This window comes from Lolium rigidum, chromosome 3, assembly GCF_022539505.1.
Source record: "Lolium rigidum isolate FL_2022 chromosome 3, APGP_CSIRO_Lrig_0.1, whole genome shotgun sequence".
Taxonomy (NCBI): Eukaryota; Viridiplantae; Streptophyta; class Magnoliopsida; order Poales; family Poaceae; genus Lolium; species Lolium rigidum.
In genome coordinates this window covers 312,353,432-312,379,845 of record NC_061510.1, presented here as the reverse complement: position 1 = coordinate 312,379,845, position 26,414 = coordinate 312,353,432, and the positions used below count along the sequence as shown (strand labels likewise).

The following is a 26,414-nucleotide window of genomic DNA, read 5'->3' as shown; positions in this document are numbered from 1 at the left end:
TTATGTTGGTAGCATGTCACTTCAGAAATTATTCTTTTTATCGTTTACCTACTCGAGGGTGAGTAGGAACTAAGCTTGGGGATGCTTGATACGTCTCCAACATATCTATAATTTCTTATGGTCCATGCTAGTTTTATGCCAATAGCTACATGTTTTATATGCACTTTATATCATATTATGGCATTTATTGGACTAACCTATTAACAAGATGCCACAGTGCCAGTTTCTCTTTATTATGTCTGTTTATTGCAGAAAAGGTCCAAAAACCAAAGTGCTCGGAAAAATCTAGGAAAATTACAGAAATTCTATTTCGTCAGAAGACCCACGGAGCCAGAAGGGCCAGGCCAGAGGAGGCCCACGGACTCCTCCCCATCCACTGGTGCGGCCAGGAGGGGGGCGGCGCCGCCCTATGGGGTGGGCCCCTCGGGCACCCCCTCGCGCCGCCCTTTCGCCTATATTAAGCTCCTTCCGTGAAAACCCTAGGGGGGTCGACGGTTTCTCCAGAAGAGTTCCGTAGCTCCGCCACCACCAAAAACCCTAATTCGGGGGGACAGAAGTCTCTGTTTCGGCACCCTGCCGGGACGGGGAATTGCCCCCGGAGCCATCTCCATCGACTCCATCGCCATCTTCATCGCTGTTGTTGTCTCCCATGATGAGGAGGGAGTAGTTCTCCCCCGAGGCTGAGGGCTCTACCGGTAGCTATGTGGTTCATCTCTCTCTCCCATGGTGTGATCTTTATGTGATCATGAGCTTTGTAATCTAGTTGAATATGTAGATGTTACTCTTGTCTATTATGCACTCTAGAGGTTACTTTAATATGAACTCCGGAGTCACTCTTCACGGTGTGATGGTGACAGTGTGCGCATCGTGTGTGATTCCTTTATGACGTTGTGGAGCTTGTTTACTCCGGCTTGAGGTGTGCTTTTGCAGCCCTACACAGTGAATGGTGCTTGTTATCCAACAAGAGAGTGTTTGAGAGTAGCATTTCTTTATTCAATTATGTGATCATTATTGAGAGTGTCCACTAGTGAAAGTATGATCCCTAGGCCTTGTATCTAAGCATTGAAACACCGTTTCCAACAAGTTCTACTACATGTTCGCTTGCTGCCATTTTTATTTCAGATTGCAATTACTACTTAAAATCATCCATATTACTTGTATTTCACTATCTCTTCGCCGAACTAGTGCACCTATACATCTGACAAGTGTATTAGGTGGGTTGGGGACACAAGAGACTTCTTGTATCTTAATTGCAGGGTTGCTTGAGAGGGATATCTTTGACCTCTACCTCCCTGAGTTCGATAAACCTTGGGTGATTCACTTAAGGGAAACTTGCTGCTGTTCTACAAACCTCTGCTCTTGAAGGCCCAACACTGTCTATAGGAATAGAAGCGTGCGTAGACATCACCAAGCAAACGGGTAGTTCTTCCATAACCAGTGCATCCAATCGATGCTTCCAAGCATTCCAAGAAATCCTCTGGCAACATTTTGTGCCATGATCCTTGTAGTCTCTTCCTTAGTTGGTCCTCTCAAGTTGTATTTGCCAAACTTTCCCACCACAGCTTGACAAAAATTGTACACGCACTCAATGGCAGTAGACTCACTCATGCGAAGGTAGTCGTCCTGTGTATCGGCAGGTGCTCCGTATGCAGGCATCTCATGGCGGCGGTGCACTTCTAAATCGACAAGAACCCGACAACACCTACATCGTCATGCTTGAGCTTGAAGTAGGGGCCGAACTCTTAAACGCCGTGGATGATATTCATGAACAGACCCTTGCTCATCCTATACCGGCGCCAAAAATTGTCGGCATGTGTTGCGTCATCTGCGAAGTAGTCGTTGTGCAGCATGGTATGCCCCTCCATCCTCTGCTGGGGCTTCGACTTCTTTCTCCCCGGCCTTGATCCTCCGCGGCGTGGCCTCTTCCTCTTCTCCGCCTCGGTGTCAAGCGTGTCCTGGAGGGACGCAATGATCAGCAAATGCTCTCGGAGGTCGTCGTCGAAGGCTTACTCGTCCTCCAACAGTAGGGAAGCATCTCGTCGTCGCCATCCATGTCTAAAGCAAAATCAGTGTATAAAATTGCGCCGCGGCAGACGAGGCAACGAACAGCGGCCAATCGCGCCTACCTGGCAAGTCGTCAAGCACCTTGTGTGCGCGGAGGTGGGACGGATTTGACGCCGCGTTCTAGGATGCGCTGGCGAAGCGGCGGCGGCGGAACGACCGGCGAGAGTGCCAGCCGCGACGACGGTGCCGACTCTCAGAAGAGATCAGCCGTCGAAACGGCCGGTAAATCCAGCGGCGATGGAGGGGTGGGAGGGAAGGAGCGACGAGAAAAAAGACGCGAACCAACGGTTTATGGAAATAGTCGTCGACATGTGGGAGCCCGGCTCGCTTTTCCTTGTGTCCGGCGTGCCCGGAGCATCCCCGTGGGGTGGGGACGGACTCAGGGCCGTCGGACGCCGCATCGGGCCGCCAGACAAAAAGCGGCTTTAGGGACGCGGCTAGAAAAGTTTTTTTGTTCGGCGCGATCCAAATCCCTTTAGGGAACGCTTTAATGGACGTGGCTGGAGATGTTCTAACTAATTTCACATACGGTTGGAGAAATTGTCGGTTGGACAACTGCAGCAGGAGTCTCGATTAAGCTAGCTAGGGTAGCTCGATAGCCCATGTGGGCTATATATACCTTCTGATTAGTACCGTCCAGCGGCCGGCTGGTCACTCGTGTTTTTTTCCTAGCTAGTGGAGGCCTGGAGGGGGATCTCTCTCATGCCAATATGCATAAGTAACTACCAACTATTCGGGCAGGTTCAACGAGAGAGCAGCTAGCTAATGTATGTATTCAAGAAAGAGAACAGCTGATGTATGACCTGCTAACTGCAATGTTGGAAACTTGGAATGTCTATCCACTGGAAACAGTTGACGCTAGCTGATCCATAACGCGCGACTATGGTTTTATAAAGTGATGTCTGCGTAGATGTGAAGGAAGGAGTACCAGCTCAGCTGTCTGGAGCATGTCGTTATTTTTTTTTTTTTGAAACGGAGGCAAAAGCTTTGCCTCGTCCATTAATTAAGAAGAAAGTGCATAGTTTTTAGGAGAAAACCATGCGAAAACCATACAAAGACACCACGGGCCAAGGCCTCACTCGCCACTCCACAAGAGCAAACCCACTCGACACACTGCTGATACAAGCGGACGACGACACACTCGCCAAGACTAGCTTGCCATCCAACCAAACCGGAGCGAAGACGCCGTGCCTACTATGGGAGGAGCAGACACGGGACACTCCAACATAGCTGAAGAAGACGAACCTCTCAGAGAACTGCGCCAAAACGACCTTGTCGCCCTCGCGACACAAAGTCGATGTCCTCAACACTGTCAAGATGACGAACATTCGGAGCCGCCGCTCCGACATACCGCTGCTCCGTCGCGCCCTGCACGTCCACCAAGGCCACCACCTTCCGGGGCCGCCGCCCCGACGTACCACTGCTCGCTCTCGAGCTGCAACGCCGCACGATTCGTCCACCCGCAACCCAAGTTGCACAGGGCAAACAGCCGCAGACCACGGGCATCACACCAACTCATCCGGGGCAGCCGCCCCGACATAACGTCCGACCGTCCCCACCAGGACGCATCCGACCGAGCCGACTGCCCTGCCGCCCACACGGCCAGGGTCGCCACCCAAGCTGTGGCAAGCCACATCCCCGCACCATAGAGATGCTACCGCATCGCCTTCCGGGGCCGCCGCCCCGGCTCACAGCCACCTATCCGAGGCCGCCGCCTCGGCATCCTCCAACGCAGACGGCAAGGCAACACAGCCCGACAAACAAGCCACCCTCGCCGAGTGAAGGTCATGCGCTCCAAAGTCGACGCCTCCAAGAAGGGAAGCGACGAGATCGCCGCCGTCGCCCGCTCCGGCCGAGGCAAGAGCTTGGGTTTTCACCCGGAGAGCACGAAGCCTTGAAGCTAGGAGAGGTACGAGCTCCACAACGATGCCTTCAAGAAGGGGAACGGCGCCTCGGGGCGTCGCCATCGCTGGCACCGATCTAGTCGGGCAGAGCTTTCACCCGGAGCAATCCCCCTCCCGTCGAGGCCTCCTACACCGGCAGGACAGTCATAGGCCAGCCCGCAAACCATTGCCGTCGACCACCTCGCCCACCAATACTCCGCCGCTGCCCGGGGCAGCCGCACCGGCACCCCACCAGAACCCTTCCGCAGCAGCCAGCAGCACCTCGCCCACGACGTACTGCCGCAGCAGCGTCACGACGCCCAGACCGCGCCCCCCCCAGCACCACCGCGCCACACAGGGCCACACAGCGCCCGCCCGGACCACCCGAGCAGCAGCGCGCCTCCAGGGCCGCCCCCGCCGGCAACAGCAACTGCCGCCGCGCCCACCGCCCGTCGCACCATCTCCTGGCTCCCCGCTCGCCGGACAACCAACCAAGGCCCAGATCGGGCCCGGGTCGGCCCGCCCGCCGCCACCTGCTGCCGCGCCACGGCCACGCCGCCGCGGCCCGCAACGCCCAGCCGCACCACCCGCCGCCGCAGCAGACGGGGACCCAGGGCCGCCGCCCTGGCTTCCTTCCTCCCAGCCGGCGACGCCCCACACGGGCCGGCCACCCCGACGAAGATCTCGGACCCACCTCACCTCCTTTGAAGATGAGGCCCGCCGCCACCGCGGCAAGGGCCGGCGGCAGCGGCGGCAGGGGGGCGGCGAAGGCCGGCTGCTGGCGGCGCGGCGAGGGTGGGCTCCCGGCGTCGCGTGGGGTGCGACGCGAGGAGCAGGACGCTTCCTCGAGCATGTCGTTGTGTGGTGGCCCATGGCGCGGTAGATCATGTCCGTCTCAATCTCCAGCGCGTTCGCACCTGCCTCCGTACGTCCAGAACGGCCTGAAAATCTAACGTTGTATATGATGCCCCCCATAGGGGGCCTCACAGAGATTAGCAACTCTGAACCATTGGATCAATTTTACCAGTAAATCTTGGCCGTACATTTTTTTCGCTGTGTCATATAAAAGGAAGAAGCCCACCGTAGAAACCCTAGCCGCCAATCGCGTCTCTGCCCGACCTCCAGCCCCTCCCTGGCCCAATCCCCTCTTGCCTCGTCGTCGCCATCGCCGGTCGCCTCGTTGTCGGCATCGCCGGTCTGCGCGGCAGCCGCCCGCCTCTCGCCGGTCGCCTCGTTGTCGGCATCGCCGATCTGCGCGGCAGCCGCCCGCCTCTGGCCAGGGCCCGTGCGGCCTCTCTCCCCAATCCCCTCTCGAGCTTCGTCCAAGCCAATCGACCGAAGATTTCTCTCCTGCCCCCTCCTCTTCCCACTCGCCACGGTGCCACTCTCCCCACGTCGTCCCTCTCCATCGCCTGCGCCGGCGGCCAGATCACGGCGGTCTCCATCCGCCGACGCGCTGTTCACCACGCGCACCCGCCTCCTTGCCCTCTTCCTCGCCCCGCTCAGCGTTTGGGGCCAGCTCCCGGGTGCCAAGCTCCTCCTCCTCGCGGTGCTACAGGCACTCAACCTCAGCGCCAACTACCTCTACGGCGTCGTCCCCGCGCAGCTCGCTGAAGAGCCTCGTGCTGTCCAAGAACTGGCTGAACGACACTGTCATCCGGAGAAAACTGCTCGACCCACAGGTTCCTCTCTCTCTCTCATGTTAGTAGGCTTCCGTTCACGCAAGGGAGGAACCGGTAGAAGCTACAGAGACGGAGGTTGAGGTGGTTCAGCTGCCCTCTCCTTCCTGAAGGTTGAGACAAAAGTAGAGACAATTTCTTAATCTGAATATGTGGCTGCACTCGTCGGATACATGCCTGCTCTAATAAAATTTCTTAATGACGCATTCTTATTAGTTTACTAAACTGAATGCCATCTATGTGTATAAAATTATAACTGAATTCCTTTATTTTTATCTCTAATAATAACCAAATGAGTTGTCTGGCATGGTAGTGCCCAATTCATATATAGGTATATGTGTTGCTGGAAATGTAGCCCTTCGTCATCTATTTGATCATGATGTTTAGTATCACAGAACGCAGTGGTTTTGATGTCATTCTCTGTTTTCTGCAGACTGAGAAGGCTCTTTTAAAGCAGCTAAATGTCTTGTTTTTGTGCATATAGGGGAGGAGATAGAGGTGGGGTTGGAGATGGAGCAGTGCTGTCTCGCCATCGGCAGGAGCAGTTCCGCTTCGCGCTGGACCCGAGCAACAGTGATGGGAGTGGCGCCGGCGACGGCCGCAAACCTCACCATCCCCTGCAGTGACTAGCATAAGTAAGATAAACATAAACCATTAGTGATGTCAAATTGAACCTCACAATATCTTTTCTGATTTCAATCTAACAATAATTATTCCAAAATAAACATATCAATTCACATAGATAGTAATATGCATTTGAGCCTCTTTTTTCCTCTGAACTCTGCCTTGCATGTACTGAACGTACCTTTACTTATTTGTATCAGCATGTTACGCTGTCTTACACTTTACACGCTATCAAGCTTCCCACATTAATTAATGTTTTCAGCAACAAGCAATTCTCGCACATAATTATCTGCCTTCGAGCTTCCGTTTGCATCTGAACAATATTTGTGAATATATGTCACCGCAGTGCCTTCAAAATCATGCTTCCCACACTGTATAGTTTATTTTACTTATGGCACGGTTACATAAAGAGATCATTCTCATTCCTGCCAATTCATGAGTATACCTAGCCTCCTCAAATAAACTTTGCACATGCTTTGTACTACCTATTAAATGAAGTGGACAAGGTGCTTGGATGTTTCACAGGCTATTGATTATTCTTTTTTTCTTTCTTCGACACTTAATATTCAAATTTGCTTTGATCATAGGGAACCATAATGGAATTGTGCAGACCAGCCAACCATACACAAGTAAAACACCATTGCTTTGTTGGAGCCATTCATTTCTCAATTTTGTAGAATAATTCCTCTCTGAAGAAGAAACCTAAATCTGCACGTAGCTATGTTAATTGGGTTTCACATCTAGGCCAAACAGTTATATAAGATGCAAGTGCTACTAAAGAAGTAGTGGGGGCAGCAGTTGTCATGTGCTTTTGCTGACATATTTGTGTGATTTTCCTAATTCCTTTTTTATCCCTTAGTTTGATATTGCTTTGCTCAAGTGCTTAGCGTGTGTTTTCAGCTTTAATTAGAAGAGATGAACGGCGGCAAGGGATAACATTAGTAGGTCGTCTTGGTTTGAGATTAATAGTGACGACGGAGATGTTCTTTGGTAAGCTTCATATCAGCTTATTTCCTTTTTGTACTATTCAACTATATGATAACCCAGCAGAAAAGGCACTTGTTTATATTCTTCTCCTAGCTTTCTAGGAATTTCTTTGTGTGCAATTGATTATCAGATGCCCCTGTGCAGGACTTATTAGAGAGAATTGCTTCTGCATACCAGATTGGTTCTATGTCATATGGGCATTTCAGGTTTAGCTTTCAAGCACAGGCATATTCTCTTGCTCTGGGCTCATCATTGGGGACATGATCATTGGAATTTTTCTATCAATCCGAATTGCATTGTGTCTGTGAGTGCTATATCATCATTATAGTACAGGTACCTCCTACCATTTTATCAAGCTTCAAGGCGTTTGCAACGGAAAATAGCTAGCAGGTGTTCATCTGTAAAAATGACGCCTTCAAAGGGTGTCAAGCTGAGTAGGCCTTACCGGTACTTGGTAGTAGGTACGGTACCGGTTAATTATAGGTTTAGATTGGGCTGGTACTTGGTACTTTGGTAGTAGGTACGGTGCCGGTTAATTTATAAGTTTTGATTAATATGTAGTAAGGCCTACTCCTTTTCTTATATTAGGAGCATAATTTTATTATTTTTATTTTCTGCTTTTTCTTGATGATTATAAATATTTTTTTAATCATCTATATTTTCCTGGCATTGCGGCTGGCGCATGACAGGCCGCACCCACAGTCTATTATCCGTTTTTGACAAATTTGATTTTCATGCTATCCTCTCTTTCTTTGAATACATTGCATTTGCTTCATCTGCTCACAGCTTCCATTTATATTTTATTTTTCTTCTTCTAATCAATGCACATAGATATTACTTTGTTCGGTTTTTCTGCTACAAAAGAACTAATGGTCGACTACACTGTATATCCTTAAGTCAGCTTCATCTATACTTGTCAGTGGCCTTTTCTGTCAGTGGTGAGGCAATAGGTTAAAGCTGCATAGTAATGTCTGCACCCAGATTTTTAGAAGACAGCGAGTTCATAGTAAAAGGTCTCCCCCAGGTTAGTTCTACGGTATCTAAACAGATCATTTCAGTCTTCTATGGCCTATCTGGTCACTGGCATGGTTGCTTGATTTCTATTACGGTAAGGTGCTTTTCGTGGAGAAGTAATGCCACCTCTGTGAACTATAAGGTAATATGACCATTCTTGTGGACAGCCTATGTACATAAGGTATAATCTAATTTCTTATGGTAAACTGATTTTTTTTTGTCCTCGTTCTTATCTCTAGCTAGAAGGTACTTCTCCGTATGGCCCTATCTTCATCGATGATTCCTGTTACGAGTTTAATTTGTGGGTACCGGGTGGAGAGCTTATCGTTATCTTACTGTTTTTCGCTACCTCGACGTTCGATGGTATTTAGTGTGCTTCCCTTACTACTTTGTGGAGCTAACAGATACGGCTCACCGCCTTGGCGCACACTTATGCTCCCTTTGGGCACTGTGCTACAAAGTCAAGCTAAAGTGATGCCTTTGGTTCCTGCCTCTATGCTTCCACTGACGTATGTTCTCTGTTGCGCAGACCTAACATGGATCATTCCCTGGCAAGATCATACGCACAGCCTATGGGCTCAACCTTACATATTTGTATACGTGGCACAGACTATTTCCTAGACTTGAACTCTTATCTGTTTCTATGAATGGCAAAAACTATTGGTCAGTATCCTCTGTGTACACCGGTATTGTTTACATATGTTTTGATTCGCTGTTGTAAGTATAGCTTGTTCTGCCTTAAGAGACAATGAGGGGACTATCATGTCAAAATTAAGCCACGGTTCTGTCATAAGCTGAGTAATTTTTACAAAATTGTTGTACCACAAACTTTGGCTATGCAAAAGCTGAAGGAAGCCGTAGAATGTACCCAGGAATTCTATCGGTTGTGTTATACTATAATAGACTTAGAACAATATTAGTATTAGCTTAACCAGTACCTATTTTTGTCTATGTATGTTACGATGTGGTATTCTTTACAATCTCTAAATATTGCATTGTAGCGAAGTTAGGTAGATATCACTTTTGCTATTCTTACCTTCTATTGCTCTAAAATTTTGCTCCGTTCTGATTGTGTATGTTTAGATATAGCTTCATCATATTGACTTTACTTCTCTCTTATTTCTTTGTCGTTGTTTTTGTTCCCGCAACTCAGTCAGGGCATGATGCAGATGAAGAGCCGAGCAGCGAGGTGGAGCTGTCTCTGCTGAAATTGGTGGCCCAACCATGAGCGACGGGTATGCCTCCATAGACCTGGATATGACCTGGATATGGCATGGATATTTGCGCTGGTTATCTAAGTAAAGTTCACCTATCTCATATTCTTCCTATTGGGTTACTATGTGAGCACCAACTATAGCCATTGTGGAGATACCTCCGTATTTTTTTACCATGTTGCTATTGCTCTGCTTTATTGCTTCCTTGCAATCTTGCTGCAAGTGCAAACCACTATATGGCCGTCTTGAATATCATACCAGAGAAGAACCTTTTAAAACAGCTTCTCAAACCATGTTTATTCTGCATCCTCTATAGGTTTGGCATTCTGTTCTTGTTGCAAGTGCAAACCACTATATGGCTTCAGTCTTTAGAAGTTTCCACTAAACTGATGCTGCTTCCATTTGCTAAATTAGGTTGTAAACTTGAAGGATGGATAAGTCATAGACCTTGATGGAAAAAGTGGCCTGATGCTCCTGCTAATGACAGCTTCATCCTACTGCAAGGTGCCTCTCTTGTTCACTATATGATTAGAAGAATACGTTTTGTTGTTATGTAGCGACTTGCTTAAAATACATTCAGAAGAATACAATAAAATTTACAGTAGCAGAAATATTTAGTTGATTAATTTTGATTCTTTATACATTTTACCTTATGTCCATGCTTCATAATTTGTTATGCGCTACCTATCTACATGCTCCTTTCTCAAGAACTGTCTACATTGGAACTGACTTTCGCCTTAAGGACTCAAAATATTACTGTGAGCTAGCATATTTACACCATGGTACTTGTATATCTAATTACTAGGTATGCATTCCAGATTGTAAAGGACATTTTAAAGGGCGCCTATGTGATACCATCGCTCTCGACCAGTCCTAGGTGACAAGTTTCAGTTTGAGCGGCTTGGTTCCTCCCTGTACCTCTTGGTGCAACTGACTCTCATGCTTCGATTTAATTCCAGGCTACTTTGGCCAACTTTGGACACGGACTTGACCCCCCGAGAAGCTTGTGTTCAACATGACTATTATGGAGGAGCAAAAGCGGTCGCCGTCGGTGGGAGGATCGGAATACCGCCACTGCCTCTCTCCCTTCCAATTGCTTGCACAACTCCATCAAAAGTCCTTTTTGATATCAGAAATGTAAGTTACATGTTGAGGCTATGTTTCGATAAAAATATGATATAATGTCCACATATTTCTTTTAAAGTGTGAAATACCAAACAATATAAGTTACTAGCTGGTCTTTTCTTTTAGGATCTTTTAGGCAACATTGTAATAGTTAAGATAATTGCAGGTCACTAACTAAATTGAGCTTTTGGTGGTATAATACAGGTGCGAAATTGTTATGAGAAATTGATTGCAGCATTTTTATGTGAGAAAATGACTAATTACTCTCATGCAGCATGATGTGTGAAAATATTTGGTTTTGCCTACCTTGATTTGTACAAAATTTCTACTAGGATGTGTTCTAATGAATAGTTAGCTTAGTGGCATAATAAATATGACCATGTTCAATTCCTATCTACGCATACCCTTAAGCTTATGGTCAATTCTGCCTTTATTTGTACGCTTTGAACTGTGATAGCTTCATTGACACCAAAATAGTTTGCCATTTACACAAAACAATCTTCGCATTGATTATGGCCTCAAATGAACAAGTCCACAATGTTTTTGTATTGCTTGCTACTATGTAATTTTCTTGATTCTCCTACCTCTTTGTAACGGTTGTGATGGATTAAAATCTTTTTTATTGACTGTACATGATACTGTGTATGATGTGGGAGATGCTGCACTAATTGGCCATCAAAGACTAAAAGGTATTGTTTTCATTTAAACAATCATGCGATCAATTTAGGTAATCCAAAAAACGAATATATGTTAGCTTCATGTATGTTAGTTATTACTCTGATCCAAAATATAAGCCATCTTAGAAAGCTAAAAATGACTTATATTTTGGAACAATGGTAGTACATCTCAAATGCCAATGATGATTTCTCAAACATCGCTACCTCCAGTGTTGCTAAATCGATTCTTTCTACAGAAAATGGATAAGTACCCTGATGATTTCTCAAACATTGCTAAATCGATGCTTTCTGCAGAACGTGGGAAAATATCCTGATGGTGAACAGTACCGTGGTTACTACGGGAGTCACTCAGAAAGTTATGGTCACCTGCCTACCATACGTGACATTTGGATGACTAGCCTTTATGGTAGTATATGTACTCTGATGACATGGGATATGTTAGTGATCTCCATATAGCAGTGTGTGTTCTGTAGATAATTTTTCATGTACACTGATGGGTGGTGCACTGCTAGATAAGAACATGCAAAAATATGCTATATACGCATATGGTAGGTGCTTTATTGCTTCCGGAGCAAACATGGTTTGCTATTTTAGTACTGCAGATAGTTTGTTGGATGGTTAATTATTAGACGGAAGTGCTTTAATCCAATATATTTCTTTATTTTGATGGTTGTATATAAGCGTTTGCTACTCTCTTCATGATTCTGTTTGCTCTATTCTAATGTCTATCAAAACAGGGCCTGAACAACTAAGGTCTAAAATACAAACGTGCACATTTTTATTTTGAAGGGTCATGCAGATGTCTATTGGTGATTAGAGTGATCATGCTGATTTAAGTCCGCTCATAAAGCATAAACCCATCATTGTTTTCTCACATGTGTTTTGGTAGGTCATACAAAATATAAAAAAAAATACGAGAGCCACGGGATCGTGCGCCAAGGCGCACATTTAAATCTAGTACATTTAATTTAGGATCGTCAAGGCTTTGATATCAACAGATTAGACGAAATGTGTAAACGTATGAGCAGGTTCTCTCACTCTCACCCGCGTCACATTCAGGTCCTTGGTTATCCGCTCGAACCGTTGCTTCCTGAAATATCAATTATTAGTTTGTATCTTCATTCATTTGATGAGTGCCTTCACCCAAAAAACACGTTTTAATGTGGAGAAGAGTCCAAAAATATATTTTACCCATACATATATCCGCATTGTACTTTTTAGACATCTCAAAGTATGTTCAAAATAATTTTAAATGAAGAGAACATATATATGTACCCCTGAATCAAAGCGCTGTTGCTCTTGAGTGATTTTAGTTATTTAAGTGTATGGACCCGGACCTGCAATACAGGGACCGACAAGTTTCGCTGAAATCAAATTATCTGCGGATTCTATGTACGCACTAGTTCAGTAAGACGCGCCGGTTGATAATAATAAAAATAATTTGGAAAATGAATATTCCGCTAAAGACTAATGTTTTTTTTTTGCATGATATCTTCATAGAGGGGTAATGCTCGCTAAAGACAACCTTGTGAAATGAATATCATTCATGTTGCCATTACAAAATTAATTAGCATTTTTGGCATTAACAAAAAAATTGGACTAGTAATTAGGCCAAAAAAGACTACTAATTCTGCGACAAAACCACTCATTCCTGGTAAGGCAAGAGAATCCATTGAAAAGCTACTAAACATAGTAATTTTTTTGGCATTGGGATAGATATTCCTCCCAGTTCTTCGAGATAAACAAGACGTATCCTATTGGAAGCCGTTCCTTCCAAGAAAAAAAGTGTAGCACCAATAAATCCATGGGATAATATTTGTAAAATAGCTCCATTGAGTCCAATGTTGGTTATGGAACCAATTCCTATAATTATGAAACCCATGTGAGATATAGAGGAATAGGCTATTCTTTTTTTGAAATTTCGTTGACCAAGAGAAGTTGAAGCTGCATAGATTATTTGGATCACTCCTATTATTACTAACCAGGGCGCCCGGGCATCTAGCATTCTACCCATAATGGTTGGCCATACAATTGCGATTCATAATGGAAAGGAACATATACCTATTTACATAACAAATCCGATGGTAAGTCGCAAATTAGGGGAATTCGTTCCTACTCGGCATTTCACGAGTTATGAAAATGCAAAAAGCAATTGACATGAAAGTACAAAATGTGTATTCTGTCACCGTGACAGGACTATCAACCACTTATTCTTCTACTCCCTCCGATCCGGAAAAAGTGTCCGAACCCTTAGTATAATTACGTTTTACAATAAACTCCTTCTAGATTAATCAAATGAAGCGCGTGCCTCCACGATTGCGAGCAGCCTCCACGATTGCGAGCAGCTGTCGGTCGCCTCCGGCTCGCCTCCGCGTCCACGATCGCGACAGCGCCACCCACCCCCGCGAGCCCCTCGTGGGGCGGTGAGAGAACTGGGTTCTGCGGCGCATCAGTGCGTGCACGGCGGCCCCCTCCCCCCTTCTTCTTGCCATCCTCCTTCCCCTTACTCTCCGCCTGCTCTCCTACTCCCTCGAGCAAGTTTATTGCGCTGCTTCCTTGCGTCCGACCTCTAGGCCACCAGATCCGGCGCATCCAGCCTCGGATCCACCGGATCAGGTCTCGCCGACGCCGGATCCGGCGAATCGTCGCCAGGGGCGGGCCTAGCTCAAGTCAAGGGTATTCAGTTGAATACCCTTTATTTTTTGCCAAATCATTTACATGCATATAGTGTATGCTGCTGCCTGCATGCATGTATGAAAAACTACATTTTATTCAAGTATTCAACAAAGGATAAAAGCTAGCTCACATCATCTCTCTCACTGTCCCAACACAGCCAATCTCTCCTTCGGTACCATTACTAAATGTGAAGTCCCGGTAAAAAAGTAAGCTCTTTTAAGGTGTAAAAAATTAGGCTTGGATTTTTTGAATACCCGGGTTTCAAATCCTAGGCCCGCCGCTGATCGTCGCCTGCTTGGACCATAAGTTCAACCTTTTTGGTGGAGTGGAGCCGATGGAAGTTGGAGGGGAGAGCGGCAGCGAGCGGAGAGGAGCGCTGCGACGAGGCGAGCGGAGCGCAGAGGAGCAGAGAGAGGAAGTGCGGGAGGTGCGCGTGCGGGAGGAGCGCGGCGGCGAGGCGAGCGGAGCGCGGAGGAGCAGAGAGAGGAGTGCGGATGGTGCGCGTGCGGGGAAGGATGAGTCGAGAGAGACCGTGCAGATGTGGAGTGCGGGTTGATTGCAAAAAAGCTCAAGGGTTGTTTTACAAAATCGTCTGTTCCGACATTTTTTTCGGACCGGAGGGAGTAATACAAATTTGCTAGATCTATATGGTCAATCAACCTCGGAGCAACAACAAATACGGCTGCGAGACCTAAGGATGCGGTGCATCCAACTCATGGGTGGGCTGGAAGCGCGTTGCGGTTGTCAGTCGGGGTGGGAATGAGAAAACATTGTTGAATATGCTTCTATACTCAGGCTCAACATACACGCATTGGTCAAGTTGTTAAAAATTTGCAAATATGGGGTAAAAGTGAAATTCACTCTAGATATTATTACTCATCAGCTAATTACAACTAAGGGTGTCAAGTGGGATCCCACTTTTGTCCCACTTGTAGTATAATTTGACTTTTTTAGTACAAATTTTGACATCAAAATTTGAACTACATAGTACAAAATGATATCCCACCGGGATCCCACCTTGACACCCTAATTACAACATTTATTCAAGTAATGTCGCAACATACATTTCATTTGAATTGCGAGCTGCAGACAATGTTACTACATAAATTGAATATTCGCACGTATTATTACCATAAGAGAGTTTCCAAAACAACTAGAGTTTCCACAATCTGCCTCAATTATAATTTGCCACGATCAATCATCGAGGCTCAAGAATATAATGACTGATGCTACAAGGCGATTGGTGTCTTCCTTGCCTCGGTGGTCGTGGGGCAGATGGCCTCCCGGATCTCTTGCTGGATGACGGCACGAGACGGTGCGACGATCATGTCGTCCCAGATGGAGCGTGATCCGCAGGTGGTGGCGCCGCCGGGGTAGAGCTCGTGGAGGGAGGTGGCATTCTCGTTGAGGTTGCCCACTTTGTCCAGGCATTCGATCTCGTTCGGCTCCACCAGGAGGCTGCCGTTGATCCCGCCCTTCCACGCGATCAGCTATAACATTGCAAATCGAGCTGATCAGTAACTGTACAAAAGTTGAACTTAATTTGTCCTGACTAGTTGATTAGAAACTGCGCACGCACCTGTGGAGAGCCTAGGGAGTTGGAACTGTATAGCTTGGCCCCGTCGACGAGGTGGCAGTATCTCTGGAACGCCGCCGCGAATCTCTTGTGCGACATGAGCTGCGACTTCACCCTCACCGCTCTCCCCGTGATGATCGCTCTCCTGCAAGAACAACGATCTCGCCGTCAGCACTTGCACACAAAATTGAACCAACCAAGGTAACTCATGCATGCATGTACCTACCTGATCCCTCTTGCGACGGCGAGGTAGGCGTCGCAGACGACGCCGACGATCTCGATCCTGTACGGCTTCCTGGTCCCCTCCGCGGTGACGAAGTCCTCGTCTTCGGGGACGGGCTCCCAGTAGTTCTCGGTGATGGTGCCGTCGTCCTCCACCTTGTAGCCGACGCCCATGCGGTGTCGCTGGCGGTGCACGGCGCGGGCCATGGCGACGGTCTGCTCCACGAAGGGCTCCCACGAGAGCGTGCCGTCCAGGATCACGTCGCGCCCCTCGTTCAGCGCCGTCACCAGCAGCGACGACGCCGCGTCCGTCGACGACTGGTGCACCTGTTAATTACCCAGGCAATTCCAGTTTCATGAATCCGAAATTCCTGTTGTTTCAGAAAATATTTCGAAAAGTTTCTTGCTGCCCAGCCCACTAGCTGCTGTATGGTCTCGCAGCCTACATGCGTTAAGAAAGTTGGGGTGCAATTGCATGTTGGCCGAGATTAGGCCTCTGTATACTGGCAATACCATGAGTGGAACAAGTTCAGTTTTTCAGACAGTTGTTAGATTGTTCAGCATCAGCAACAATTCCCGCCTCAGCTCAAAAACAAAACAAAAATGATGCCTGCCTGCACTAGTAGCAAAACATTCATTCTGTGACAGACACAGATCTGTCTACTCCCTATTCATGTCCTGACCGCCGACACATATCAGCACTATATATCTCTGTTATGTCGACCCGGCAGCGATCGAGCAGAGACAGATCCCACCTTGTGCAGTTGTGCTACACGGCACAAATAAATCAGATCCATCTGATTAAGCGTAGTGCTCTGACGCACATCAGCTTTCTCACCGAATGCATTTGTCGGAGCGAGAACAGTTATAGGACCAACAAGCAAAGTTTCTGAACGAGGCCGAGCTGTCGTCCGCGGCTGGCAACAACCAGTTCTTCTATAGGCTTATTTGCGCCTTGGTTTGTAATATTGATTGCGACGAGATGATGGCTGAAACTTTAAACTCTAGCTTTTTGAACGCGACGATCATATTTTGATTTATATTTTTATTGGACATCTCTGTTTGCTAACGTTTTTGGAGAACACGGCTAGGATTAAACGTGCCACAAATGTAACACCGTAAAGTCACATCCTTCAATTGATCGTCGCTTATGGGGACGGGGTTGTAAATGGCTTTTTAAGCTACTTAATAATGGCAAAAGCTATTGTACAACAAGTACCTTTATAATAAGACATTGTCACAAGTGCCGATGAAGCCCTCTGATTCTCCTTTTTGGAAGGACCTTATGCGAGTGAATAATGAGTTTTTTTTCATAGAGGCTCTTTTGTTGTTGGGAATGGCTGATCCACTAGGTTCTAGGAAGATACTTGGTTGGATCAAACATTTCTAAACAATATCCTTTGCTTTATACAATTGCGCGCCGAAGAAATGTCTTGGTGGCTGATGTATTAGCAAACAATCCTTTAAATGTTGAGTTTAGAAGGATTCTTTCCGATGATAAATGGGAGATGTGGATTCATTAAGCTAGGCGTCTTATGGCTATAAATTTGAATAATGATGAGGATAAGTTTGTTTGGAAGCTTAATGATTCTGACTCTTTCTCTGTCAAGTCTATGCATACTGATCTTATGAATGAACATACGGTCTATTTGAAGAAGTATATATGGAAGCTCAAGGTTCCACTAAAGATTAAAAAAATTATGTGGTTCTTGCAACAAAAAAATAATTCTTACAAAGGATAATTTGTCAAAACGAAATTGACATGGTTGTAAGAAATGTGCTTTTCGTGATCATGAGAAATCCATTAACCATTTATTGTTCGATTGTCCCTTTGCTCGTCTTGTTTGGAGAGTAGTTCTCTTTACCTTTAACATTTCACCACCAACTAATTGTACAAATATGTTTGGTAATTAGTTGAATGGGATTGATAAAGATACAAAGGCACGGATCCGAGTAGGAACTTGTGCTATCGTGTGGTCTTTATAGAATTGTAGAAATGATATTATCTTTAACAAAGAAGGAACTGCTCATTTTCTACATGTTATCCATATGACTACTCATTGGATCCAAGAGTGGTCATTCCTCGCATAACAGGCGCATATGGATTCTGGGTGCATCCGTGATATCTTCAATCAGGATGGTTGGCGGCTTTTTCCAGAAGATTACAAGATGTATAAGGTGACTTGTTTTATTTTTTTCCGCTGGCTGATCTTTTTGTCCACCCTGTGCGATCCATGATCATAACTCTAAAACTAACGATTTCGTAATAAAAAAAATTGTGTGCATTGATTAATGCCGAGTCCTCTGAGGCAATCCCCATTTCAAAGAAAAAAAGTACGTGTGTCGGTCGGACAAATGCAGCAGGACGAGTACAGATTAAGAGCATCTCCAGTCGCGTCCCCCAAACCGTCCCCCAAAGGGATTTGGGGCGCGCCGGACAAAAAAAGCGTTCCAGCCGCGTCCCCCAAAGCCCTTTTTTGTTCGGCGCGCCCCCATTCGGTGTCCGGCGCCCCGAGCCCGTCCCCGTCCCACGGGGACGCACCGGGGACGCCGGACACAGCGAAAAGCGAGGCGGGGAGTGGCGGGGCCGACCCGTCGGCGGCACAATTAACTTAAACCTAACCGTCGCCTACCTCGCGACGGAAGTTATTGGCGCGCAGCCGACGGTGCAGCTTCCCGCAGAGGGCGCAGCGACGCGTCCCGTCGCGCCTAGCTCCGCGTGCCGGCGTTAATGAGCGCCACCGCTCCTCCGCCTCCCTCCGGCCTATAAAAGGGGCGCTCTCATCGTCCCTCTCACACACAAACCCTAGCGCCTCTCTCCCAAACCCTAGCCGCCACCATCTCTCAACAAGACTCGACGCTATGTCTGGTAGAGGCGGACCTCGCGGCCGCGGCCGTGGTCGTGGTCGTGGTCGTGGCCGCGGCATAGCTGAACGCTCGCCGTCGCCTTCCACGCCGCCGCCTTCATCATCGTCGGAGATGGACGTGGAGCCGGACGTCCCTGTTCGAGTTCGTCCACGTCCTCAAGGGCGACCCGCGCGGCATCCGCGAGGCTGCCGGACTCCTTCGCCGAGCACGTCGGCGGCGTACGCCCGCGCACGATGCATCCGCGGGAGCATTCGTGCGGCTACCGCCGGCGGATCGTCAAGGCGATCTACGACGCGCGCGGCAAGATGTACTTCAACATCGGCCGGGAGAAGTTCGCGCGCCACCACAGCCTCCAAGCCGGCTTCATCCTCGTGTTCTCCTACTTCGGCAACGGGGACATGAGCGTCAAGGTCTTCGACGAGAGGCGCTGCCTCCGGGACTACCACGTCGACGGGGACGACGACAGCACCGACGAGGAGGACGACCGAATGAGTGTTGTTTCTTCGCAGCGAATACGTGCACGGAGGTTTCGCCTGTTCGCCTCATCGGTAGAACCAACAAGGGCACCATCCTCCCGCTGGATTTTCCAGCTTAGGTGATCGAGTGTGCCCTCGAGTGTTCTTTCTTAGCAGCGAACACACGAAACTTTCGATGCACGGCCTAGTTAGGTTTAGTTTCTTTGCAATATTTTATATTTGTGTCCACCATGGTTCAAACTATGTATTAGTTTGTGGAAAACCATGTTCCAAACTGTGTTTTCGTGTAAACCACGTTCCAAATTATGTATTAGTTTGTGGAAATTGAAATAAAAATGCCAGAAAAATTATTTTAAATGTTTGGGGGCGGCGTTTGGGGGACGCGGCTGGGGAGCGACGTCCCCCAAACGCGGCACGAACGAAACACGTCCCCCAAACGCTCGATCCGGCGCGGTTTGGGGGACGGTTTGGGGGACGCGACTGGAGATGCTCTAAGCTAGCCTAGTGGAGGGGCATCCATGTGGTCTGAGCACGTCGATATCCATAAATAATTTCTACCTAGCGATTGACTAATAGTTAGAGCATACTTAACGAGAAAAAAACTGATGTATGACTTGCTAACTGCAACGTCGGGGCGAACTGGAACCAATGCCGTTCGGATTTGTATAGCAATGAATCATTGATAGTGATGATGATGATGGTATACTTTTTTTTTTTGTGAATATAGATTCATAAGGAACGTACCAGCTCTGCTGTTTGGAGCATGTCGTTGTGGTGACCCATGGAGCTGATGGCGCGGTAGATCACATCCGTCTCCTTGAAGGCATCCGCCTCAACGACCAATGCATTTGCTCCTGCCTCTGTCCAAAATGGCCTGCAATATATATTGAACATGGCCATATATCAGATATAATTCGAGATCGTTAAAACTTGATGTGGGAGTCTGGGAGCAGAGCTTCACGCACTCTTCAAGTATCTCCTTGAGCACGGTGCTCTTGCCGGCGCCCATCCCGCCGCCCATGAGCAGCAGCACCGGGGACCGGTTGTCGTGCGCCACCGGAGCCATCACGTCGGTGCAGTGCGCCTCCTCGTCGCCGTTGATCCCGTTGACGATGCCGATGGCCTTCATCTCGTCCACCAACGTTGAGAACACGCGCGTCACCTTCAGGTCCTTCGTAATGCGCTCAAACCTCTGCTTCCTGTGGTACGCCAAAGGCGATTGAAATTTCGTTAACAATATATAATTAACCCGTGGCTTAAATCATTTGATATGCAAAAAATATTACAGTACTCATGCGGAGAATTCTGCAATGACTTAGGGCATCTCCAGTGGACCGACCCATAAGGAACTGCGCGGACGAGCAGACAGACCGCGCACGCTCCAGCGATACGATGTAAACGGATCGACTCGTCCGCCTCGATCCATCCGTTCACCAAATTTTGAAAACCAATGCGTCGGCGTGGACAACGAGCGTATCCTCGTGTCCGCCGCATGCACCTAGGGCCCGTATGGAAGCGATACAACGGCCTTGTACCTCTGGCCATCAATGTAAGTACTCTGGCCGCACCGTCCAACGCAGGCGCTCCTACTCTGGCCGCGCCGCCTGCCATCCATTAATGCCAGAGTTTCATTCTGCGCGCCGGCATCCAATGCTCCAGCCCTTTATAATCAGGTCAGCGCCGCCGTTTTCTTCCACAAGCTCTCATCTTTCACTCCCCACCACCACCAACACATGCATCACCGCAACAATGGCTGGCGGCATCGGCTCGAGGGGAGGGTGCCTAGGACGGCCTCCGGGCCATGGGCGTGGGAGAGGCCACAGCCGAGGCCGGCGAGGAAGGAACAACGGGAGAGGCCAGAGTCATCCACCAGCGTCGACATCGCCACCATCATCGCTCGAGCACGTCGTCATCGACCTCTCCGGCTTTGAGTTCGGCGTGACCATCCAGCAAGGCATGAGCTAGGACAGGTTGCGCCTGCCCTAGAGGTTCGCCTCGATCGTCAAGGGGCAAGAGCGCCACCATGTCCTCCTGCGCGTTTCCGGTGACATGACCGGCCTATGGCCGGCATAGGTGATGTTCGACGGCGAAGGGCAGATATTCCTCCACAACGGCTGGAGGCGCTTCGCCCGCTCGCACGACATTGAGGTCGGGCACTTCGTCGTCTTCAACTACGACGGCGACATCGACTTCAGTGTTAAGGTCTTCGACGGGACCATGTGCCGCCACCACTACCACTCCGACGAGAACGGCTAGGAGACGCTAAGATGAAGATGATGTAGTCTTCTACTATGTTTTTATTATGTTTTTACTTAAGTTATATTAATTTGCTTCAACCAAATCTGCCAATATGTATGCAATATTTAAAAAATGTTCATGCAAGATGATCTGGCTAGCTCCGAACCCAACGGGTCGACCTGCTGCGCGTGGTGTCCGAGCTGACCGAACCGCGAGACATATTATGTACACGGGTACTCTTATACTAGTAGTAATCCCTAAGGGTAAGAGTAACGGCTAATGGCATGTGTTAACCCTGTGACTAGGACCAGATGCATTGACCTGCATGTGCACACTACACAGTAGGTGCCCACGGGGCCCACCAGCTTTACTACACTTTTACGTTTCGTCAAGCCGTTGACATGCACATGAATATTAGTACGTGGTGATTTTTTTCGCTGCAATCGCACTAGCCATTATTACTTGTTGTTAGCGGTATCTTGAGACGTTTAATTGAAGTTAGGTGCAACGACTGAAATAGACTACTCGAGTAGTAGATGGATCGCTAGCATCGCTAGCATCGAGTAGATGGATCGCTAGCATCGATGACGATTGCTCATCCACCTATAGCTTGGCCCACTTCATGATGCTTACACATTGCTAGCTTAGTGGTTGGTTTTTAGAGCAAGTACAATAGATCCTACTCAACAGGCTATAAGTTTGTCCACATCAGCAAAATCTTAGCTGGAAGAGAGAGAAACGAGAAGACAGAAGAGAGCAGACGCTTCAGCGGTCGCCGAGCTACAGCGCGAAAAAAGAGAAGCTACCGCTTGCATGCAGCCTGACACGGGCTATAGAGCTGGCTGTACCAGGCCGCCTGGTTCTTGCATGCAACGACCGGCATGCGGTGCATTAATTAATTAAATAATCGGTAGAGCTAACCTAATAGCTAGTTCTATTGTACTGATGTATATTTGTGTTTGCTCTAAGTGACATGGCATGTGTATATAGCCAGCAGTGGGCTTTATTATTGTTCTTGCTCTTAGACTAGTCATAGTGGGGAGTAACATACAGTAGTGTCATGCATATGATACTACTCCATGTCAGTACCTTCATAATGCATAATAAGTTAGATGTAGTATCATGCGAGTGTATTAATTAGCTTGTAGACTCATTCTATATCTTGAAAAGTGTGATGTTATGGTAACATAGCTAGTAGTTACCACAACCATCTCTTTCTTCATTTAATAGCATGTCATATCATTAATTTGTCTAGTTAGCAATGCAAGTAGCTCTATATTACTACCTTAGTTACTCTCACTATGAGTAGTCTTATATGGGAGTTTACTAACTAAAAATCCTTAATCCACTTACTAGCCTATTGCGTATCAACGCATGGCATCGCGCCTAGGCGTACTCTTAATGACATTAGGGTAGGAATCGAACAAAAAGGGTCTTGGCTCATTATCATATTTTTTGCGGTCCTCGGGAAAAAATGCACTATGAGAAGGTGAGGAAAATGAGAACACAGCTTTCCCCGGTTGTTCTATCTACCTTTGGGTTCTAGCGGTGGTAGATCAAATTTATATCCAATAATAAAAAAATCAAGGTAAACCTATAAATATTCAAATGGTGGTTTGATTAAGGGCACACTTGGTGATGTAGACATCCAATAGAAGATTAGAGTTTTGCAAATGCATGCGTCAAACATGTTGTTACCCATGTGCATGTGAATTCATTAGAGCATGTATAATATATAGTGATGTCGGAACAATTCCACGTACGATGATTGATGATATGAAAGAGACGGATCCAAAAGGGACGATGATTTATCTTATTTTAGCTACGAGATGATTTTGTTACAAATGAAATAACGGTTATTATATGATACTAATATGTTTTTTCTTCTCTATGCGAAATGCAAATCATTAGAGAAGCATGTCTTATCAATCATTATACATGCTCTTAATAAAAGTTGAATTTGTTGCAAGATTCCATTTGGGACCTATGGTGGAAGTCAAATCATAAGCAATCCCAACATCCAACAAACAACAGGTACGTGTGTAGTTCGAAAAGTGTATGTGATTATGTATGTCTAACACATTAATAAACGTCTCTTCTGGAAAGATCTCAATCAGAATGATGTTCTTGCGGGGCATATAATTTTTTTTACATGGATAGGCCATATAATTTAGTCTTGGTCATGATATTGGATATATTATATGTGCTATGTACAAAATAAAACCAGTCCAAATCGGGATTCGTCTACCCAAAAGAAAGTAACAAATAGACACCTTTATTTATGCTTGAGACATAATTTCATTTTCATTTGCATACTCAAAAAATAACAAAGACACAATATATCCAACACCAGAGATTCATTATTCAAAGTGTTTTGTGTGCTTTTTTTGCACCTTATAATTATACTTAGCTGTAAACATCATGAACCTACTCCATTTGATATATAATTATTCAAATCGGTTGTATATGCATGCTTACTTCTATCAAGTTGTATTTTATTTTTGGCATAGACACACAATCAACAACATGTTGACAAGTGGATTTAAATAGAGTACACCTTTGATCCATATTACTTGCCGTTGATTTGACTTAATTAACGGCAACTAATATGGGTGGAAGGGCGTACTAGCTTTTTTTAAGGATAAATATACTTAGGGTAAAATAAGGGAGACATGTCAGAAAGGAAGTAAAAAAAAGGTTGCACTTGGGTTTGACTTTCACCTGGTGGCTTCGAGCACCAGGTTCCTCAACTTCTTTTTGGTGGCGCTGTCCACGGTCAAAGCCTGCAAATTAAGCGCAATCACGTTGAAGTTAGGGCAATGGGCACGTCGAGATCAGTTAGATCGTACAAAATGTACGTGTCTGCATAGCACACATCCACTTTGCTTCAAGATCCGCTGAAGATGATGCGATCCTCTCTGATTGGACAGGCATTGGGCACAATCTCTTCATTTCTAAGTTCTAACAGCTTGATTGTACTGTTTGCCCCCCTCACACACAATGATTTGGTGCACGACTTTCGGATTCGGGCATCGAATCGACGCCTTTAATTTGCCAAAAAGTGGGAAGACATAATGTCTGAATCAACCAACATTATTAGGTACGTACCTGGCTGATGAGGGTGGTGCAGAGATCCCAGTGGAAGGCGAAGTAGCCGAGGATGCACTTGTCGAGCTCCTCGATGAGCTTGACATAGAGCGACTCCGCGTCCGGGGCGTTGGATAGGAGGTCGTAGATGTCGTCCATGCAGTTCTTCGTCTTCTTAAGGTAGTTGTTGGCCACTTTGCAGAGCTGGGGGCACTCGTTTATGTCCTCGAAACCCATCTGCCGAGCTGGAGTTGCATCATACAAATGAATCCTTTAGCTAACTGATTTACAATCAACCATGCTTCTTAATCAGCTCTTCTAGGGTTTAATGACAAAAGATCACTAAAAGTTTAAATCGCATATGAATGAGCCCAAGCTGTCGCAGTACATGGAAATTTGGCATCTGTGAGCCCAATCTGGCTGCTGTCGCCATGCATTACAAGTTGCATTGCATGTACAAGTTGATCCCGACAGACCCCTATGGCCCTATCGACCCAGCCAGCTAGGACAAGCTCGGGCCACTAGCCAGCCAAGCAAATCAAGTGCCATTACGACCTTTCGCTCTACAAAAAAAAAGTGCCGTTATCATCTGTCTCCTTCAGGACGCTGCCAGGAGAGTTTAATCCTGAGCACTGCTACAAACACTACGATTCACTTTACTTCATCTCGCGTGACCTGGGAGCCGACATGTGCCAGGAATTGGTGTGTGGCGTCGTACTCGTGCGTACATGCCTGATCGGATAGCCACTTTCTTACCACTAACTGATTTTTATCTTGGGAGATGCCATGTGTTCCATTTTTCATGGAGAAATCAGTACACACGTCAGTCAGGCGAAGATACTCCAGTTCAGTGGCTACATGCTAATCTTCCATTAGAGCGGCAGTGCCCATGTCAATCAGAAAGGGATACTCATTCGCAAAAAAAAAAAAGGGATACTGCCTTTTCTTTTTTGAGGAAATTGGATTTATTTTGGATCTTGTTTTCGAAAACTATCTTTTGTGAATTAGTGGAATCGCTCGAGAATACGAAATTTGAAGCACACACTTGGACTAGAAAAAACAAGTTCCGGTTGATGCCTGAACAAATTGTTTTCCCAATTTTCACGACAAGGGAAAAAATATCCAAAATCATGGCCCAAAATGCATGGCCAAGTGATAAAATTCCAGTCATTGATCGGATAGACAGAATTTCGGATCGAGATTGGGTGTAGATGAGCAACTGAACTGAAACCTGCACGCAGAAAGGCAATTACGCAGTGGGAGGAGAGTTAAAAAATGGCGGGTACTGACCGACGTAGTGGGAGAACTTCTCGATGTGCTCGACGTGGCCATGCTCGGCAATCACCACCTTGGGCATTTCCGTCATGGCCGGCGCCGACAGAAGCTCCTTCATCTTCCTCTGGTGGCGGCGCCGCAGCACGGCCGCGGCGGCCACCGCGCCGGCTGTGGACAGCGCGGCGACGTGGAGCAGCAGCAGCCTGCCGAGCCCATCTGCGCGCGCGCCAACAAAGAGAAACAGACCAAGATGAGATGATGAGACCAAATGTCCAAACGAAAATCAGAAGAGCAGAGGCGCTGCCTTGTTCTTGCCTCTCTGCATGGTGAGGAGAACTGCGAAGAGGATCGAGTTAGGTGGACGAGGTGAGATGGGGATAAAAACGGGAATAGGAGCTGCGGATGCCGTTTGATTTCTAGTTTTTTGTGGGAACGGATGAGATGCCGCCGGTGATGGGTCTCTGGCTTGAATGGGATGGGCACGAGGGAGGGAGATACTTATACTGGATGTCTGTATGCATACCAAGATGTCGCCTCTGTCTGCGCGATCTTCGCGTGAAAGAGATGTTCGCGCCAGCGCCTGTATTTTATTCGACCTGTTGCCAACTTGCGATCCTCTATCTCTCTTATTCTATACCGACTCTCTCCTTCTTCTTATTCATGGTCTAGTTTAATTGCTGTTTCTCTACGTGTTGTGGTATGGGCTAATGATAGTAGCAGGAAACGGAA

General features: G+C 47.0%; 1 protein-coding gene across 1 annotated transcript; it reads right to left on the bottom strand.

The window, feature by feature from the left end:
• Positions 1-14,991: 14,991 nt before the first annotated feature.
• On the bottom strand, positions 14,992-26,158 carry LOC124703721 (calmodulin calcium-dependent NAD kinase-like). The gene is made up of 9 exons (XM_047235943.1): positions 26,001-26,158; positions 25,701-25,901; positions 24,432-24,655; positions 24,045-24,106; positions 20,051-20,284; positions 19,830-19,959; positions 15,746-16,068; positions 15,523-15,664; positions 14,992-15,433 (listed from the first exon to the last, which is right to left on the bottom strand). Exons 1-9 carry the CDS (start codon positions 26,008-26,010, stop codon positions 15,173-15,175), a joined length of 1,587 nt encoding a protein of 528 aa, XP_047091899.1. The 5' UTR covers positions 26,011-26,158; the 3' UTR covers positions 14,992-15,172.
• Between the last annotated feature and the right edge of the window lie 256 nt (positions 26,159-26,414).